The 19,720-nt window shown below is 46.6% G+C and overlaps 1 protein-coding gene across 2 annotated transcripts; it reads right to left on the bottom strand.

The window, feature by feature from the left end:
• Positions 1-14: 14 nt before the first annotated feature.
• CCNF (cyclin F) lies at positions 15-19,371 on the bottom strand. Of its 2 annotated transcripts, XM_075010554.1 has the most exons (17): positions 19,286-19,371; positions 13,494-13,648; positions 12,928-13,034; positions 12,139-12,206; positions 10,359-10,552; positions 9,930-9,983; positions 8,876-8,980; positions 8,342-8,419; positions 7,764-7,915; positions 6,761-6,925; positions 5,826-5,949; positions 5,173-5,353; positions 4,634-4,721; positions 3,929-4,028; positions 3,496-3,626; positions 2,898-3,067; positions 15-1,882 (listed from the first exon to the last, which is right to left on the bottom strand). In XM_075010554.1, exons 1-17 carry the CDS (start codon positions 19,296-19,298, stop codon positions 1,416-1,418), a joined length of 2,352 nt encoding a protein of 783 aa, XP_074866655.1. In that variant the 5' UTR covers positions 19,299-19,371; the 3' UTR covers positions 15-1,415. The 2 variants fall into 2 exon arrangements, with proteins under 2 accessions (XP_074866655.1, XP_074866656.1); XM_075010555.1 differs by lacking the exon at positions 19,286-19,371 and having other exon boundaries at positions 13,401-13,518.
• Between the last annotated feature and the right edge of the window lie 349 nt (positions 19,372-19,720).

Genomic DNA, 19,720 nt, shown 5'->3' with positions numbered 1-19,720 from the left:
TAAATGCAAAGGGACATGTATAAAAAGATTGTTTTATACAAAAGTCGCTACACTGTGTGAACGGTCATTGCCTCCACCATAGCCATTTCTAAAGGACGGGAAGGTAAACAGAGCACAGTTCCAGTGTTATCAGATTCTAAGCATGACAGACAGCTGCCAGAAGTCTCGTACCGTGGTACTGTCTCACAACCTTCTTGAGGGTCAGTCCCTCTTGTAACAACTAACTCACTGGGTCAGGTAGTTTCTAGTCCTCAGTTCTTAGGGCTTTTGCTCTTCTCATGCAGCTTGCCCAGACTACGTTAGCCATGGAATCCTTTGTCCTGTATTGTGGGAGAGATGCCAGCTCTTCCTTGCTGACTGCGATACCATGGAGAATGTCTGTCTAAGAGAGGATTTCATGTAGAGGGCTATTTGCTATTGTTACCTTGCAGCCTCTGTTCTAGTGTTCAAAGGAAATTCAAACATGAAAGGAGAATCAGGCTCTGCTGGTGGCAATTTTAGAGACATAACAAGGAAGACAAACTGTGCAATACAGATAGCACTTAACAGTGACACTGGGAACAAGTTCTTGCCAGCTGCACCATTGGTGCTGTAACTAAAGGCACAAGGCAGTGGCATAGTAAGGCACCGATGGGATGTTCTTCAGTTGAGCAAAACACATGGGGCTAGAGAGGCCTTGACAGCAGTGTAAAGTGATGAAACTGACTGGAGCTGCAATAGTAGGACTAAGGGAAGGAGAGTAAGGCCCAGAGCCTGTCCCCGAGAAGGGATGTTTAAAAGCTCAAGTCTGTGAGAGTATCTCCATTTACCCTTTGCTTGGCTCCAGAATATACCCTAAGGCTGTGTAATTAGTGTCCAGAGGGCATAAGGGAGCACCGACTGGGAGTGAACTAGGACCTGGCATTAGCTTCACACACAGATAACCTGATAAGGGAGTCCTCTGAGAGAACTAACAACAGGTCAGGCTGCAGTGTTAACAGTTCTCTGCCACCTGCCTGGCTACAGCCACGTTCTTCAGGAGCTTCTGGATTATGACAGTGGATGGGGAGGACAGCTCATAGCAGCAGATTTCCCCCCTCTTCCTCTGCAGAGGAGTCAGCCATCACTGAGCAGTGCAGTGCAGGATACAATTAAGGTGGCTTTGGGTAGCACACCAGGGTTCTGGGTTTTCTTTACACATGCTTAATGCCAGAGGGGGTTCTTAATTTGCATAGGATGAGCAATGGGGAACATTTGAAAAAGCAGCTGCCAAGACACAGAAGCACAAAATGGAGCTTGCAGACCATGGTGGGCCTGGGCTGGCGTGCAGGGGGGACAGGTAGAGAGATTGACTGTTATTTGATATCTTCCCTTCAAGACTACACCAAAACACTGTTTCCAAGGACCCTCCGAAATGAAAGGAAACTGCACTGAAATCAGAGGCTCAAGAAGCCCAAGTTCATCCTCTCTTCTTCATTATGCTCAGACACGTTTTTCCGTTTGACTTGCCTTCTCTCACACCCGCCCTCAGCAGACCTGGGCCAGACAGACTGTAAGTGGGATTTCAAGTAGTGAGGCACACACGGCCCTTTGTTTGCGGCACTGCCCAGAGACAGTGCTGAGGTAGTTTTGTTCGGAGCTCGAAAGCTGCCATCTACTGAAGAAGTAGGACTGGTGCTGTGCACAGAGGAATAGCCTGATGTGGCTTCTCGGGTGGGTTCTTTTTGGCCCTGACTAGTGAGCCACTGTTTCTCAGCTTCTGCCTGCTCAGCCTCCCTTGATGGTATGTCCTGTCCAGGCCATTCCACAGCTGGGTTATCTTCATCACTGGAGTCCTGGCAGCAGTGCTCTGCTGGATCCATATAGACTACAGTTACATCCAAGACACCACTGGGAGCAGTCACTAGAGGAAGATACAGAAGAGTGATTTGCATCTACCTGCGCAGCAGTGTAGTCAGAGCACAGGAATTACAGCCACTGTGGGTTCAGAAAAGTCAACACACTTGCTCTTGATTCTCCCTTGTGCGAAGCGGGGATTCCTTATTCCACAGGTGTGTTCTAACCGTTGTTCATACCCGGGACATGGTATGAAAGCTTTTAAGTCACAGCACTAATAAAGCAAAAGGAGAAGCTATAGTGCTGACGAAGGTCCACCACATGGCTAGCTACAGCCAGATTCCTTGGAGAGCTTTTCCTGGTGTGATAGACCCGGGCCCGCAGCAGGCTACAGAAGCCTGGTGGAAGGGAGATATGTTGGCAGCTGGGTATGTGCTGTTATGCTTCCCAGAGACTGAGGCTTATCCGGGGTCATCTAGCAGCAGCAGGCTAAACTAGCACCTGCTGTCAATTTAGCACCTGCGGCTAATTAAGGCCTGTAGCACCCTTAAAAAGAGGCTTCCTTCAGGTAAGCAGGGGAGAAGGAGATAGGGGACAGGGAAGGAGAACTCAAGCTGAGGAAGCATCTGGTGGAAGCGGCCCAGGGAGCAGTTGCTGTACCAGGAGGGCCTTGGGAGGGAAGCCCCATCCAGCCACAGCTGCCTAGAGTCCCTGGGCCACAACCTGCTATGTGTAGGATGGGTCCAGGTTCCCTCCAGACCACTCCACACCACAGGGCAGCCCTAGAGGGCACCCCTTTGTGGGGGGCCTCCTCCACTAATGACTGTATTTTGGACTAGCTAATGATGAGAATGACTCAGCGGTGCCATGACTCAAGCCTCTGCATCAGCAGGAGGCAGAGCAGGGGACACAGCAAGCCTCTGGGGCTGCATTTAAACTGCCGCGTAGTGCATGACCTGATGAGGACAAGGCTGGGGCTTTGTCACACTGGATTATGACAGCAGCAATGTCCCTTAATATGCAGCCTTGGCTTGGTTCATGTCTACTGTCATCAGTGAAGGAAAAAACAACACACTACTTACCGTCTCCCTCTCTCTCCCCTTCACTTTCCTGATCTCCTTCGTACCCAGAGCAAGAGTCCAAGCTCCAGTCCAAGAAGTTGTCCAGAAGGCTCTCCTCCTGCATGGATAATTCAGCTGTGGGGGTAGTCACAAAGCTGCCCCTGTCTTCCTGAATGCTGTCTTCCCTTCTCCTGTTGCGGGGAAACTCTGCAGTTACTCACTCAGTACGTACATGGAAGAAGTTATCCTGAACGAGAGAACAGGTCAGTCTCTGCCCATTTGGCTCTCCCTCAGCTCTTCTAGCAAACACTAAAGACACAACTCCTCATATGCTTTGGTGAGGGTGGAAACTGCTAATGTGAAACCCAAACTTTCCCTTCCAGCCTGCGCAGAGGAAGAGGCCAAGAAGAGCGAAGGTGATGAAGGAAAGGAGTGATGGAATCCATGGAGAACAGCAGCTCGGATCAGGGAAGGGGGTTAAAATCCCACTCAATAATATGCACACAAGTGATGCTTTGGGGAGGCAGAAGACCCCTTGTCAGATGCCCATGAGTGACCAGGCCTAGGGGCTGCAAACACAGAAGAGTATGCCATTCCAACAGAGCTTAGCTGTACTTGCCTTTTCGTTCTCTTTCCAGAAGGAGAGCTAAGGAAAGTCCGAATTTCTTCTGCACTTGTGTGTAAGGGACTGGGCTCTGGGTCCTCCTGTTTCACTCCTAGCAGTGAACAGAGCTGGCTGTGACTCATCACCTAAACAAAGGACAACCTAGTCAGACTAGCACAGCAGTGCCCTCCCAGCTGCCAAAGCTTTCTCCAGGATCAGTACGTCTCACTCTGCCCCTTGGCACAGACACCCCAACTGTACCGCTATCTCCACAGGCTGAGTGATGCCAAACCCACTGCATTTCTTGTGTTCTCCTCACCTTTCCTCTGGGATCTGCCATTTGAACTTGTTACTTTTCAGAGTGCTGGATAGCTGCTCCACCAGTGTCATTCTGCCTAAGGCGCCTGCCACCAAGACTAGAGAGCAGAACAATAAAGCTATTCCCCACCTTTTCCTTGCCAATTTCTTCATAACGCTCATCTTCAAATCGTTGTTTCACAGCAGTCAACACCACCTGCCTATAATCCTTTGGGACATCATCATGGAAACTAGGAAGAAAGAAAATCACAGCACAGGTCATACAGGAGCACATTGGAAATGATACGGTTCATAGAGTCAGCTGACCTAAAAACATCCTCCTCTAAAGATGGGTCCCCCTCAGTTCTGGTGTGACAGAGCAACCCCAGTTCATCAGCAAGGACGCTGACTAACCGGACTAGCTCAGCCGGCCTCAGACACCATTTTTGTGCCTTGCCTCTGTGTCACTTTTCAGCAGAGAGCGGGATTTGGACTTTGACACCCCTTCAGGCACCAAGGTGAGCTTGCAGCCCTGCTGGGGATCTTCCTGTAATATGCCAACCAGCAAGTCCCAGCCTTATGACTCAGGGGAGACTTGGCAGGCTGAGACTTCTAGTAATGCATACAATCCCCTCCCAGAGCCAAGAGCCACTATTCAGACAATGTGGGGGCTTCGAACAATAGTTCTCTCAACCTTCTTGTGTTGTGGGGCGTAAGTCATATTCTGACCAATGCCACCTCCTTAGTTCCGAGGCAGCAATGAATTAGCAAAAGTTCATTATCAAAACTTGTGCTGCTGGTCTGCAAACACCTCTCCATCCCTCAGAGCTACCCAGAAAGCTCCTCAAAGTTATACCATTTCTGGTATAGGCTCAGCACACAGGGTGTCAGGTCTTCAAGAGAGAATCCAGTGCATTCAGACAGCTGGCTTGTCCAAGGATGTGCTAGAGAAGGGAAAGCGTATATTAGCGCCCAGAACTCTGTACTTCAGAAATAAAGCAGCTCCTACATGAGACCATGTCTACAGATAATCCATCCAAAATTCAGAATCGACTGTCAAGCTCCAACAACAGCTGTCAGTGGCAGAACAAGGGAGTCCTACTGTGTAATCTAGTCCATAGGAGTACTAGAAGGTATTCCTTAGGCATTTCTTCAACTCACGTTTCATGCTAACACTTGAGCTTCACACACAAGTTACTGGGGAAAGGAACCAAGCCCAAACACATCCTTCTGAATGGCTAGTCATCTTTCAAATGACCACGGAAGGCTAGCACAAGTAGATACCTTGGTGCTAAAGCAGAAAGATTGCTCTCCAGGGGGGTAACATGGATGGACACTCCCCCGTGCAGAACCCACAGCTTGTTGTGAGGTGACTAGCAGCAGTACGGTCCTTACCTTGCCTGTGCAGTATCTTAGCCAGCAGCAATGCTGCGGCAGCGAGCTGGGCAGGGGAATATATGCAGAGACCTGTGTTCAACAGTGAGAGTTCGCAGATAAAGCTGTACAGGTGAAGAGTTCTTCTCTCCAGAGGGATGATGTTCAGTAGCACTTCTTTGAAATCCACAATAGTAGGAATCTAAAGGTATAAGGGAGAACAAAGAGTCTGGCAAAACCCTGACACAGTAACACATCAAACATGTTAGAATAGAACTGTTCCCAGGTGACCTCTTTTCATGGGGTATCATTACAAGAGACAGCCTCTTAATACCCCACTGGTACCAAGATGTTTCCCCAGACACTCAGACAGGCATACATGAGATGTCTGGACTTGGTTCCAAGAGAGTTAATTTAATGCAGTCACACCAAGTACTTGCAGATACAGAATTATGTACAATCCTCAAACATGCTTACTCAAATTAAGAACCCAGTCACCTGCCACACCAGCAAAGGATGCTGGTTCAGAAGAAACCAGGAACACCTAGAACAGTATACATAATCTACAGAGAAGTGGAAGAAGGTCCCACATTTCAGAGTATAACTCTCCAGGACTTGGCACAGGACAACCCAAGGTAAACGTCCCATCCCTTACTTCATTTTTCCAAACTTACCCTTATCTTGCCTTCCAGGGCAGAGATTATCTCCCCCATCATCCGGACTAGATCTTCATATTTGTAGGTGTTGTCTGTCAGCCACACGGCTTCCCGAATTGTCAAAATCTCTTTGCTGATGAAGCTGCAATATTAAAGATGGTTAGCACTGGGGCGGCTCTCCTGTGCTATGGAGACTTCTGCACTGGTGAGGGGAAGTTAGTGCAGCTTAGGCAAATAATAGGAAGAGTTCTGAGTTCTTTAGAGAATGTCAAGTGTTCTCACAAGATAGTGCCTGGTTGCTAGGCCTCCATATTTATCATGTCCGTGACTAGGAGGCCTAAATCCTAGAGCAGTTTTCACAGGGTATAATTTCCATAGTCAGGCTGCAGAACCAGTAACCAGACCTATCCCTTGTGCATGGAATTCAGTCTACTATTTGGCAGCCTCTGGTTAAACCCTGGAGGCCTTTGAAATAGCAGAAGCAGCAGAATTAGCAGAAGTCCCATGTAGTACACTATGCCAGGAACACAACGCTTCTCTGCCACAAAGACTTGTTATTCAAACTGCATGAACACAGACATAGGTAGAAACCTGCTTTTGAGTGTCTTATGGCAGATGGGCTGATCATAAGGATATGCTGACCAGCTTCCTAATAGGATTGCAGATGCTAGCCATCTACTCTACAGTGAAGACAGCCCTTTACGTGTGGCATGGTCTGGCACCACCAGCACATTTAAGTAAGTATTTAGGTAGCAGCAACACCACTTTGTATTTCAGTGGGAATTAAGAAGTTTCACACTGAAGAGCAACATTCAAAGAGCAGTGATCATGTAAAGGGACCCAGAAGGCTGGTTTCAGCTCCATTACTAGTGCAGTGGAGAATGCAGAATGCAAAAGCTACATAGTGGGTTGGTATCACCACTGATGCACATACATGAGTCGTCAAAACTCACCGGGTACAAATGACCATGCATGCAATTCCCAAAAGCTGGAGCCGGGCCCGGGATACAGGTCTCAGTTTCAAGTACCGATCGACACACCCAACTGTCATATGAAGACAGAGGCTGGAGAAATCTTTCATGGTGGCCACTTCTACCAGCCAGTCAATCAGGATGTATCTAGAAAGGAAATAAAATCACATGATCTCTTAGGTGAAAAGCCATCCAGATATATGCTAAGCAACAGCCGTAACATCAGAGACTCTCGACACATAAAGACTTTTATTCTTTTAAAAGTTACCAGTCAGGAAAATACTGAACATGAAAACAAGACTTCAGTAAAATGTCCAGTTGCATCCAACTAAAATGGCAGACACTTCAATCAAACTCTAGATTGATGGACCACAGTAAGTGTTTTTCAGGCAAACTGATGAAGATTGCAAGTAAGACTTGGTCTACACTAGACAGGTAAGTAGATTTCAGATGCACAGTTATAGCTACAAAATTGCCATAGCCAGAATCAACATATCTGAAATGAACTTATCTGACCGTCTTCACTGAGGTGGCTCCACAGGAGCATTTCCCCCCTTCAACCTCCCTTACTCCTTGCCATAGTGGGGAATACAGGCTGCAACTGTCGACTCCAGACAGATTGATTCCACAGGTCTCTACTAGATGTGCAAAACTGAACTCTGGATGAGCAACCCTCTGGGTCGATTTTCCCAGCCATGTAGACATGCCCCAAGAAAGACATCTTAAAACACGAACTTCTCAAAATAAGAACCACTTGCGCAGTGCTCCTGGTGCGAACCCTCGTGGAACACAGTACAGACTTTTCTGCATTGCACTTCACTGCTTGTGTCCCAAAACTGTGATACCTCCACAAAGAGCTTAATGATCTGGCAGGCCACTTCTTATCCCACACAACTGTAACTATCACAGGCAAACAGTAGCAGCTTTTCCTGCCATATCATTGACATTTCTTTGTCAAAGGCCTGGCCGCTGAGCTTGTCTTTACCTCATTGTTTCATTCATTCCCTTCTGCACAGTGAAGATTCTTTGCTTTCTGATAGGAAGGGAGGCCTGGAAGAGCTGAGACACCAACTCATTGGAGGCTTTTGCTTCTAATCCCAGCTGGTTTCCATTCCCACAAGCTTTGGCTAAAGACACCTACAATAGGCAAACAAGGGCAGGATATATAAATAGTAAGTCAGCTATTTCCCATTTAGGCAGAGAAACAAAATTTGAACTAAAAACATCAGAACCCATTTTCCCATGCTAAGAACAAAGAAATCTAGCTTATGGGACCAGCTCTAGAGACATTAAGGACAGTTATTTTGTTGTACACAATACACGTGCAGGATCTGGGGACAGGCTTGCTAATGATAAGCCTTTGCTCAGGTTTCTTTATGCAAGTGCAGTCTTGTCAGAAGAGATTACTTTGAAGAGTGTGTTTATGTGTCTGAGAAGAGTTTCAGCTGCTGTTCATAATGGCCAGCTGGTGGATCACATTCAAGCACTCTCCCATGTCTTTCTATGCCAGCATGGACAGGGCTATCCAAAACACAACATCTTGGTGTCACTAGTCAGTCTTACCTGGGCTTCCCAACAACCCTTCGCAGCATAGTCCCTTAGTTTCCTGAGGCTCTGAAGATACCTGCCAGGATCTGACATCTGGAGAAAGGAAATATGAACAGTGTTAAGAAAGCACTGTCCCTCTTCTCCAGTGGGGAGAATCATTTGGTACAACATTTAGGAAGGCTGGAGCACTCCTACTAACCAAAGGCATCACTTCTCCTACCTCTTCTGTCCTTTGTGAGAAAAAGCCTCATTCTTTTGAGGATGATCCCAGGTTTAAGGACTTGGACAGGGATAAAGGAGATCAGGGTTCAGTCCTTAGTTGGACCACAAACTTCCAGTGTCACCTTGTGCAAGTCACTTAGAGAGAGACTATCTTCGCAATATATAGAGGGGGGTACTACTTTCTCTGACTCCATTAATTCATCTTGTCTGTTTAGACGGTAAGTGGTCTCTCATTGGGTGTATATACAGCGCTCAACACAACAGATCTCTACTCCTGGTGCCACTGTCAGAGGTGAAAAGATAATTTTAAGAGTCAAATGTACTCACAGCGGCTCTTCTGTTACTTTCCCAGAGGAGGTAGGAGCTGTTTAGGCAACCCTGTTTGGAAGACTCATCAAACATTTCAAGGGCTTCTTTCCTTTTCTCTTCATCCTGAAAATAAAAGGTCATATGAGTTATGGCACATTATTTATAGTACACACCAAGTCAGATGAACACCTGTGCTCCCAGGACTCCAAGCAGTAGATAAGACCCCCAGACTGAAAGCTACAGTCCAACAGAATCAGTCCATCACCATCAGGAGCATTCTCCAAATGTTCAAAGTTTCCTGGACCGCTGCAGGTACCATCTTGTGGAGGCCCTGGCTTAAGACTTACTTTGCAAAAGCAATGTAGGCCTCCTGGTGGCCTGTATGCCCCCTTCCTTTGATAGCCAGTGTGACAAGTCTCAAAACGATGCTATCAGGCTTACCATATAGCAAGAACAACAAGAAGAACTAGCAGTTAAATGTGTGCTCAGATCATTTTTTGTGTTTTTTAAATGGGGACAGATTCTTAGCTGATGTAAACTAGCATGGTTCCTCTAAAGTCAATGGAGCTGCACAAGCTTATTCCAGCAGAAAATGTGGCCCAGGATTTTACCCTAACTGAAATCTTTACTTAGATTTCACATCAACACCTTCCCTTTAAATAGAAAAGGTCTCTGCAGACGCCAGGGCTCTCCTGCCACTATAAGGAGAACATAAAAACTTTTTCACACTGGGGTAACCAAGAACAATTGGTACCATCTCAGGTGAAGATAACAACGGAACAATTGTTTATTTATACTTATTTATAGGCTTATTTATACCTGGCCCTGCAGATTTCCAAGACCAGCATCTGAAGAAGTGAGTCTGTGCTCACGAAAGCTCATGCTCAAAACTTTTCTGTTAGTCTATAAGGTGCCACAGGACCCTCGTTGCTGTTACAGATCCAGACTAACACGGCTACCCCTCCGATACTTGATAAACAGAACAACTAGCATTTGAGAAGTCAGAGGGGAAAACTGCCTGTAAAATTGTACTTTCAAAATTCACAAAGCCATCAGCAGGAATGTTACTCACCTCAAAGAGACTTAAAACCTTTGCCAAGCAGTGGAGAATAGAGCCATTCTGTGCCTAAAAAGAATTTTAAAACTATACTTTATTACAGAGAACCAAGAAAGGAGGGAGACTTCTTCAAAACAGTCCCAGGCTTGGCCTCTCCTGCACTGACTATTCCCTCCCCCTTCACTATTTCATCACTTTTGAGGTGGAAATTGATACACCAATCACAGGACAGTTCTTTGACTGATACCAATGAGTACCTCCTTTTGCATACAGCAGAATTTTGCTCCAGATTAACTTTAATTTCCCCACAGGGGTTAAATCGATATAAATCAATGGCCTGCGAACCAGATGCTCCTTGGAGAAGCTGAAATGTAGTTGTGCATAATGCTGGTCGGACGTGTTACCCTCTGCCACACAGCCATCGACAGAGAGGGCACCACTTACCTTCTGCAACTGACATTCTGCTTTGAGGCTCTCATAGACCACAGCTTTACAACAGCTCCCGCTCACGGACCATGGGGGACGAATAAAGAGCCAAATAAATGGGGCTGCGCAGATATTTAGACGCTCCGCCAGGCTGAAGAAATGAGACGCTTTTAACCCATTTACTTCTGCACGACCCTCATCGGAGGCGGACACTGAAGAAAGGAAACAGATACTTTACAGAGGGAACAGAAGTTAATCCATAATAGCTGTCTGGAATTGAACAGGGCCACAGCACTACAGCCAGCTGGATGGTTTCACAGAAACAGCAACAGGTGGCCAAAGGAGAAGGATGCCTCTCCTAGATTCAGTGTGATGCTTTGACAGGAAAAATTACATGACCAAAAGTCAATGGCAGCAATATAAAATTGTGTTGCACGGTCAGCCCACAGCGATGCTTAAGCCTCGAGGATTTTTTAAGTGCCAATACATCACAAGGTAACAGCAGGAGAGCCAAGCATACTGGCTACCCCCATTGTCCAGAGCCTTCACCAGGCAGAATCTTCCTTTTAATCAACACTTTTCGTACTACTTAATCTGCATTTTAAAGTACGTGCAACATAAGCAGCTGTGTTGGACTGGAGACTTCCAAAGCTGAACTAACTTCAAGGGCTGCTGCGTAATTCAGACGCAGGCACATTTCAGCTAGGAGTGGAATCCATTAGTGCCGTTTACAGGTTTACTGTGCCATAATGGCAATGCAGTGGCCAGGGAAATGCTCACCATGCCACGGGCAGCTGTTGCCGAGAAGGCACAATGGTATACAAGACCTCGACATATACACAAAAATCGGGGGAGGGGGCACACAATGGGTTTCTGTTTAACAATTTTAAACATGACCAGAAAAAAATCCAAACATCCATAAAGTAGTAGGGATAAAGACTGGCAGTTGGTTTAGAACAAGTAGAGGTACGAGACTAGGAGATCCGGTATCACTGAGTATCTTCATCACGCACCTAGACAGAACAATGAACAAGATCAAGGAAGAGACAGCAGGGATATTGGTGCACGGGATCAGCATTAACAACCTGAGGTTCGCAGATGATATATTTATGCTCAAGGAAGATAAAGAGAAGCAAGCCAGAATGGTGCAGGGGCTAAACAAGAAAGGGAAGCAGTACGGACTGATCATGAACATCACTAAAACAATGGTATTTGGAGATAAGGAATTAGGAAGGAAGATCAGCATAGACGGGATTGAACTAGAGAACATAGAGAAGTTCACCTATCTGGGAAGCAGCATGATGCATGATCTAGACCAGTGGTTCCCAACCTTTTTCAGACAGGGACCCATTTTGACAATTCAGTAAGACTTTGTGACCCAAAGCAATTCAAAACGGGGCGAGGTGGGGCGTGGGTTCTCCCTTGCAAAAAAATGCATACCCCTGCCCTGCCCCCCCACGGCCGCAGCTGCAAGAGAACCTACTGCTGGAGGTTATACAATGCAAGTTACAGCTATTCGGGCATATCTACAGAATGAACAATGAACGAAAAGTAAGAACCTGGTATTTGGCATAATGGATGGCTCAAATTAGAGAGGTAAACCCCACAGTGAATGGGTAGAGATACAGTAGATTGGTGAGGAGCTAGTCTACAGAAACTAAGCCACTTTGCACTGGACAGGGAAAGATGAAAGGAAATAGTGGGGGGGGGGGGCAATGAACACCAATGGGCACTGATGGTGGTTGTTGATGATGATAATGAGTCCCATCTTCTCTGCGGCACGTGCTTTCATACTTACGGCCTTCGTTGTACAGATACGCTACACCCAGCTTCACAGCAGCTTCAAAGTTACCCCTTTCAGCAGCCCTATATTAGAGTATAAAAAGATAACATTTACTTGGTGCGGATCTGAACCATTTGAAGATTCAAGTGCAGCAGAAGACTTTGCTTCCATTGTCATTTCTATTAGATGACGACAGCTGCAGAATGCAGTGCAAGAATGCAGAATTTGCACTTCTGACAGAGAGAGGATTTTTACAAAGGCACCATACAGACTCAGCTCTCATGTTCTGCCTCTCTCCACACACACCTTTTTCAGACAGTGTCTTTATGCTTTCAAAGTACAGTTACTTGCTTGCAACTTTATATTTTTGCACTCATTTTAAACATGGAACAAGTCCAAACATTACTCTTAAAAGTCTTTAAAAAACACAGTTGTGCAGTCTTTTGGTCCACGTTTCTGGCTCATAACTTTATACTGAAGCAAATATCATGGATAAGTAAAAGCAACACTTTTCGCTTATACACTACATTCCATCATGGGACTTTGTAGACATAGCTTCAGTTTAAATTCTAAATACCACTATGGCCCCTGCTCCAGTTAGAAAGACAGTTCTCCAATCTGAAGTGTAGACAAGAAGCCAATAGTGCTCCTAATCACATCAAGAGGGAGATTTTCAAAAGAAAAAAAGGGGGAGAGGTGGCCAGCTGTCACTGAAAGTCAATGGGATTTGGGTACCTAATTTTCCTCCTCACATTTGAAAATCTCCCCTAATCCATAGGCCAAGCCTGGATTACTAACCGTTACCTTTCAAACATCTTCAGATTGTTTGGAGAAGGCCATACTTCTTGAAAACTTGCACATGCCCAAACACTAGCATGATTATCTACAAGATATTTAAGATGCGAGTGCACCTAGGGGAAAAAAACAGACACACATTATTTCAGTTCATAGGGATTCACTGAAAATCTCTTGTGGCTTACTTCCACAGCCATGTTAACATGACAGAGGTAAATTTTTGTACAACTATTCTTCTGCTTTATTTATATTAATAATTTAAGAAAGACAAAAGTCAATCTTGGAAAATAAGAAGCACCCTGAACCAAACCAAACTGTTTGATCAGAATGATTTGTCTTAACAGCTCCCTTTTGAAAATTTAAGCAAAACATTCAAATATTGCTGCTAATCCTCTAAGCTTAAGGGGTTAAGCACAAAACTGTTACCACAATGGCACAGATCATAAGGAAAACAAAGGAATACATCCAGTAGTTAGATTTACTCTGCCATGAAGATGCAGCCTTTCCCATGTCCAGTCCTGCCATCAGGAGCCAGGACCTCAAACTGACAGAGCGAAGAGGGTTAGAAGACTCACAGCTCGGATAGAGAGGATATCTTCGGCAGGAAGGCCTTTCAGAACGTGAAACAGAACATCTTCAGGGAGACTCAATAATGTCAGGACTCGAGGTCGTTTTCTTACCCTTCGCTTTGAAGGGAAAGAAAAACACCTGGAACATCTACAGTGGATTACTAGGAAGAAGAAAAAAAGGCATCTCAGTAAGTGAAAGAGCACTAGTGAGCAGGAAATTTAAGACAAAAGTCAACAGCTGTAAAGAATACTAGTCCACAAAAACACGCAAATGATCAGTGTTACCAAGACTGCTTTATTGTTGTTTCTTCAGTGAAATGGACAATACAAGAATCTGACTGTGTTACAATAGCAAATCAATTGCACAGTCATATAAAAAAAGGAGATCACTAACCAACTCACACACAAATAGTTAAACTGACAAGGCCAGAAGAGATCACTTGGGTCATTCAGCCCAACATTCCCCATTGCACAAAACATCCTTTATACGCGATTCCCATTCAAGTGGTATTTAATGTGTTGGAGGAACATCAATGATGGGACCAGTCGCTTTCAATTTGTTTTCCTGATAACATCGTCCTCATTTCTCATCTAGCCGTTTCCACTGCCTCCTATCATTAGTCCTTGAACTGCCATCTTCAGCAATCTAAGTCCTTTCTCTATGCATTAGTTCCTTATGGTATTTAGATTGCTGTCTGGTCTAGAGAGATCTGTTCCTTACGTGCTCCCAAGGAAGGATGGAAAAGTTCATCCTGCATCTGCTAGCCAAAGGACTAAGTTAGCCTGAGGCAGAAACAAAAGCTAATGATGTGGGGAGGTGTGCTCACGGTAGAGATTATGGGGCAATACTCTGGTGTGAAGTCCAGTCCCACTCCCACTTGCTGAGAAGGGTCAGATGTTTGGATTTCTACCGAGATGCTGGCCCTGCAGACTGTTTAGGAACTCTGTATTTTGCATCATTCTGAACAGCAGATGTCAGAAATTTGAAGCACCCTGACCAGTTAGAAGAGTAAAGAATCTGTCACTTTAAGCCCTGACATTACACGAGAGGGATCCTTCACTGCCAGACAGCTTTCTTTTTGGATTTTTCTCCCTAGCGGACAGCTTCAGTGCCTGCCTGCGTGCTTCTCAGACCTTTGCCAAGCACGAGAGGAGTGAAAAATTACTTTAATCTTGTCAATTTCATTGCTACCCATTCTAAAGACCAGCAGGGACCAGAGAATTGTCAGTTTCATTCTGCTGCTTGATGAAGCTCAGAACAGCAGCCAAAGCAGGTGATGGGTCAGTCTGTTTGCTCAGCACTAGGTCACATTTGAAAAGTTAACTTTGCAACAATAAAGGCTAGAAACATATGTATCCCCACACTCTTCAGCAAATTGAAGAATTAGGGCTGTTCTTCTCACCATGGAACATTTCCTACTTGGCAGTGTCAGGTGCATTTTTCAAATCCAAATTGTAGGTCTTATTATCCAGTGATAGATTAGCTGGGAAGTGTAACGAGCTGAGTTTTCTTCTAGATTAGTCACGTAAAAGACAGGTACTACTCAGGATCCCAGTGTATTCCTCTTGCAAGAATTAATGATTTTTTCTGTCCCTTATTCTATCAGTTAATTTCCAATCCACGGCATTAAAATGTTTTAAAATAAGTGTAAATTAACACAACAATAAAGGCAAAAGAATAGGAATGTAAAATCCCTTTTAACTGGTTAACCAGTTAAACAGTAGGTTTAACCATATGGGCAGAGCAATCCCAGTCCCCAGCCTCTGTCCTCCCCGCCTCCAAACCAAAGGTGGCTGCTGACAGGGATTGCTCCGGCCAGGCTGGAGCAAGCCCCTGCCCACGGTGGGCAGCGGGGTGAGGGGGCTGCTACAGCCCCAATCAGTTAGCCGGCTGACCATTAGAATCCCTACAAAAGGAGGTAAGGTAACAAGTCTACCTAACCATAAATAAACCATACATGGATTAAATAAATAAAACAAGCCAAGCAACTGCAGGGACTTGCTCATTTATAATTAACTATATCAGCACTAGGTAAGTTAAGAACATAAGAACGGCCATACTGGGTCAGACCAAAGGTCCATCGAGCCCAGCATCCCACTAATAGAACAAGGTGATGTATTCTATGGCAGTAGCTTCAAACCCCTCTTTTCATGCAAGTTTCTCTCCCAATCTTTCATCCAACATTTTTTTAAATTTTAAAATAAAAAGTGAGGTGGTTTTGTATATTATTGTGATATCTTTTCAGATGTGCTCTATTATTTTTAGTTTTTACCCTTTCTTTGTAATAAGCCAGTATGTGGAAAACCAGTGGGCTAATGCTGCTCTAGTATATACCACAGTTTAGATGCCATTGTGTTATATCAGTTTGGAAAGGAGAGAGAACATGGTGCAGCTGCAGGAATGGTCACCAGAAGTACCCCTCTATCTAACAAGAACTAGCAACATTTTCCAGGCAGAGGGAGACTCAACAAGACTGAATCCCCTCAGCTGGGTATTTCCTAATGCAGGCATATAGGTATCTGCCCAGACAAAAAAAAAAAAACAAGCAACGGGCCATCTGGAATATCTTCTTGGAACAAAATAGATAACACCACTTTGAAGTTTCCAGGGTCAAGAATGAAGAGAGCTACTGTTCTAAAGGAATGCCCATGCTCCCCTGGAAGCTTGACTTGCCTGTTAATTCCTTTTGAATAAAGCTATATTCATGTAATTTAAGGGCAATTCTGATACATACAAATCACTGGACTATTATTATTCTAGTCAGGAGTTGGCAACCTGTGGCTCCGGAGCCACATGCGGCTCTTTAACAAGCCACTTGCAGCTCTAAGCGCTGCCACCACTGACTCCTGTTGCAGCTCTGGAGGCTGCTGCTGCTTAAACAAACAAAAAAACAAACAAACCCTAAATTCAGTTGCCCACCCTTAGACCAACTGAATTTAGATTTTTGTTTAAGTGGCTGCAGCCTCTGGCGCCACTCAGCAGTCAGATGCGCCCAGGCAGATATCCCTGGAAGCGAAAGCCCTATGTGGGCAGAGCTCTAAGCCGGCAGGAGACCTGGGGAGGGGAAATCAAGCTTGCCCCTGGTGGACCCACACCAAGAAGGCAGCAAGAAGCAGCAGGGTGGCTGCACAGGAGCTGTGCACGCTGAGGCGAGTTAATCCTGGGGATGGTGGAAGAAGAGGTTGGGGCTCAGAGGGGTTAAGCCTGGAGGTGGGGGGAAGGTTGCAGCTTGGAGGGTTAAACCTGGGGGCAGAGCCAGAGGTTGGAGCTCAGAGGGGTTAAGCCTGGTGGTGGGGGGGTGCAGTTTACAGGATTGGGGCAGTAAAGCCTGGGGATGGGGGCAGATTTGGAGGCTGAAACAGGTGAAGCCTGGAGATGGGGGTAAAAAACTTTCTAACTCATACAAAAATCATTGTGAGTGCACTATTTTTAAGATAGGGTTGACAAAAAGTACAGTTTGATGTTATTTATTAAGGACTGTCTTGTATTCACATGCATTGCAGCTCTTGAAGGATTGATTTTGTAACTGAATTTGAAAAAAATGGCTCCTCTTGCTGTTTCAGTTGCAGACCCCTGTTATAGGTGTTCCTTTTCCTCCTGCCCCCACCTGCAATTTGAGCAAGAGTACTACAACACAAGAGGGAATGCATCTCTACACTGGCATGCCAATTAAGCCTGTACTCAGACCTGAAACTGACTCAGCAGTCCAGGAAATTGAAGCAAGACCAGATGGCAGACTATATAGCTCGAACAGTCTAGAAATTAGATTAGGGTGACTTTACTTTAACATAGCTCCAGACACTACAAACATATCTACATTGTGTACACAAGCTGCATTTCTAATATGTTAAATTCAGGTACTGATTGCACATGGATAGTATACTATAGAAGCAGGTTGGCTAATGTTAAGTATCCCATAGCAAGAATCAGAACATATCAAATTCAGTGAACTATTCAGATTTCTGTCCCTTTAATGCAGAAAATGTTAAAAAAATAAAACAACCTTTCCTGTTAAAATAAACTTGCCTTCAGCAAAAATATTCTTTTTGGAAAACCCATGTATAATTTTTGGCAAAAAGTAATTTATTAAATGATCTTCCTAAATAGACCAAGTGCTCTTGTGCCAGGCAATTTATTATGCACAGACTACAAAAAAGGAAAGTTTTGTCTGCTCTGAACATAGGTGTCCTTAGCACTTTTATAAAAGTAGGGGAGCTTGATCCCTTTTCATTCGTTATACATTCTCCATCTTCCCTCCATAACCGTGCTTTCCTCCAACCCAGAGAAAGCCATATTAAATTAAGAATAAATACTGCAGTTTGTAAAGCATTTTGATATCCTGCACTATATATTAAATTTGAACAATCTTTGAGCACGAGAGCACAGGGAGTTGGTTAGCTGTCATATTTCACTTTTAGATTTTACTGCTCTGACAAACATAAAACCTTTCCAAAAACGAGACTTCTATTTAGAAGCAGGGAACTGCAATCCTGTATTCTGACTTCTAGTCCTGTGACCAGCTTGAAATATCAAAAACCCCTCTCATTTTGAATTAAGATTTTTAAGTATTTTTATTCAAGTGGCTCTTTCTGATAGGGAATTTTGCAATAAGTGCATTTCAATAATATACATGTCATTCATTCAAACACCCTGCCTTTTTGAGGCAAACATCTCACCTGCAATTCCTGCAGCCACTCCTCCACCCAATAATGGTAACCTTACTTTAGAATTTATGCGAAACTCTCCAGAGTGATGAAAAACTCAAAGTAGCCAAGATAAGACTAGTAGCTCTTTTCTAATGTCCGGGGTGTCCATGCAGGAGCTTGAGCGAGTCCCCTCCCCCTACAGGCAGGTCCTGTCCCACTATAGGCTCGGCTGATTTTTAAATCCACCCGCCTAAACCAGTGGGGCTCCCTCTCTTTGGAATTTAAAAGTAAAATCTAAGACACACGCTCTTCTATGAGCGCAGCAGAAGTAAAAAGGAAAATTAGGAGGCACCAGATCCACCAGAGCGAAGTGGAAGGGGAGGCAGGGGTCTGAGCCCATCTGATGATGGGAGAAGCTGGTAGGATCCTGGGAGGAGAATTTCAGACATTTCACAGCCTTCAGGCCTGAGAATTTAGCAACTGGGGCTCAGAGCGTCATCCAGGGGAGGAGAGGCGCCTCTCTCAGGGACCCCGACCGCATCTGCAGCCGAGCCAGCAGAGGCTCTGCTCTGGTGGGCTTAATCCTTCCCAGCCCCACGAGGAGCGGGAGGCAGGTCACCGCAGGGGCGAGAGCCCCCCAGCTACTGGCTGGCAGCCCAGTTCCTGTACAACCCCAAATTCCCACTGCAGTGACCCCCAACTCCCCCAGGGGGGCCCCCTTCCCCACACCGCACCGCGACCCCCAACTCCCCCGCGGGGGCCCCCTTCCCCACACCGCACCGCGACCCCCAACTCCCCCAGGGGGGCCCTTCCCCACACCGCACCGTGACCCCCAACTCCCCCGCGGGGGGGCCTTTCCCCACGCCGCACCGTGACCCCCAACTCCCCCGCGGGGGGGCCTTTCCCCACGCCGCACCGTGACCCCCAACTCCCCCGCGGGGGGGCCTTTCCCCACGCCGCACCGTGACCCCCAACTCCCCCGCGGGGGCCCCCTTCCCCACACCGCACTGTGACCCCCAACTCCCCCGCGGGGGCCTCCTTCCCCACACCGCACCGTGACCCCCAACTCCCCCGCGGGGGGGCCCTTCCCCACACCGCACCGTGACCCCCAACTCCCCCGGGAGGCCCGGACCCGCGCAGGGGACGCTCACCGCCCGCTTTCATCCCTGCCGCTCGGGAGCGAGCCGAGCCGAGCCGAGCCGAGCCGAGCCACCAGCGCGCCCGCGAGCCGGCTCCGAACGAGCCCGGCGATTGGCAGGGGCGGGGAAGGAGGAGCGGGGCGGGGCCTAACTGCATGGCCGCGGCCCAGTCGCAATGCGGGTCACGGAGAGCTCGGGGATCCGCCCCCTGCGGCGGGGCCCCGCCCCCTGCGCGTCGGCCCCGCCCCACCGATCCGCGCGCGGGCCCGCGCCCAGCCTCCAGGCATGGCCCCGCCCAGCCGCCGCGCGCACTTTTTTTCAAACCCAGCGGGGGTTGTCATTGGCCGGAATGCTGACGGGGCGGGATCTCGTGGCCTCGCTCCCGCCCCGTCATTGGGCGCCCAGGACGCGGATTCGAATCGGGGCGGTTGGCGGTGCGCGCGAGGG

The sequence above is a fragment of the Carettochelys insculpta genome, chromosome 16 (genome assembly GCF_033958435.1).
Source record: "Carettochelys insculpta isolate YL-2023 chromosome 16, ASM3395843v1, whole genome shotgun sequence".
NCBI lineage: Eukaryota > Metazoa > Chordata > Testudines > Carettochelyidae > Carettochelys > Carettochelys insculpta.
The sequence above is the reverse complement of the archived record's forward strand: the minus strand, read 5'-3'. Positions and strand labels throughout refer to the sequence as shown.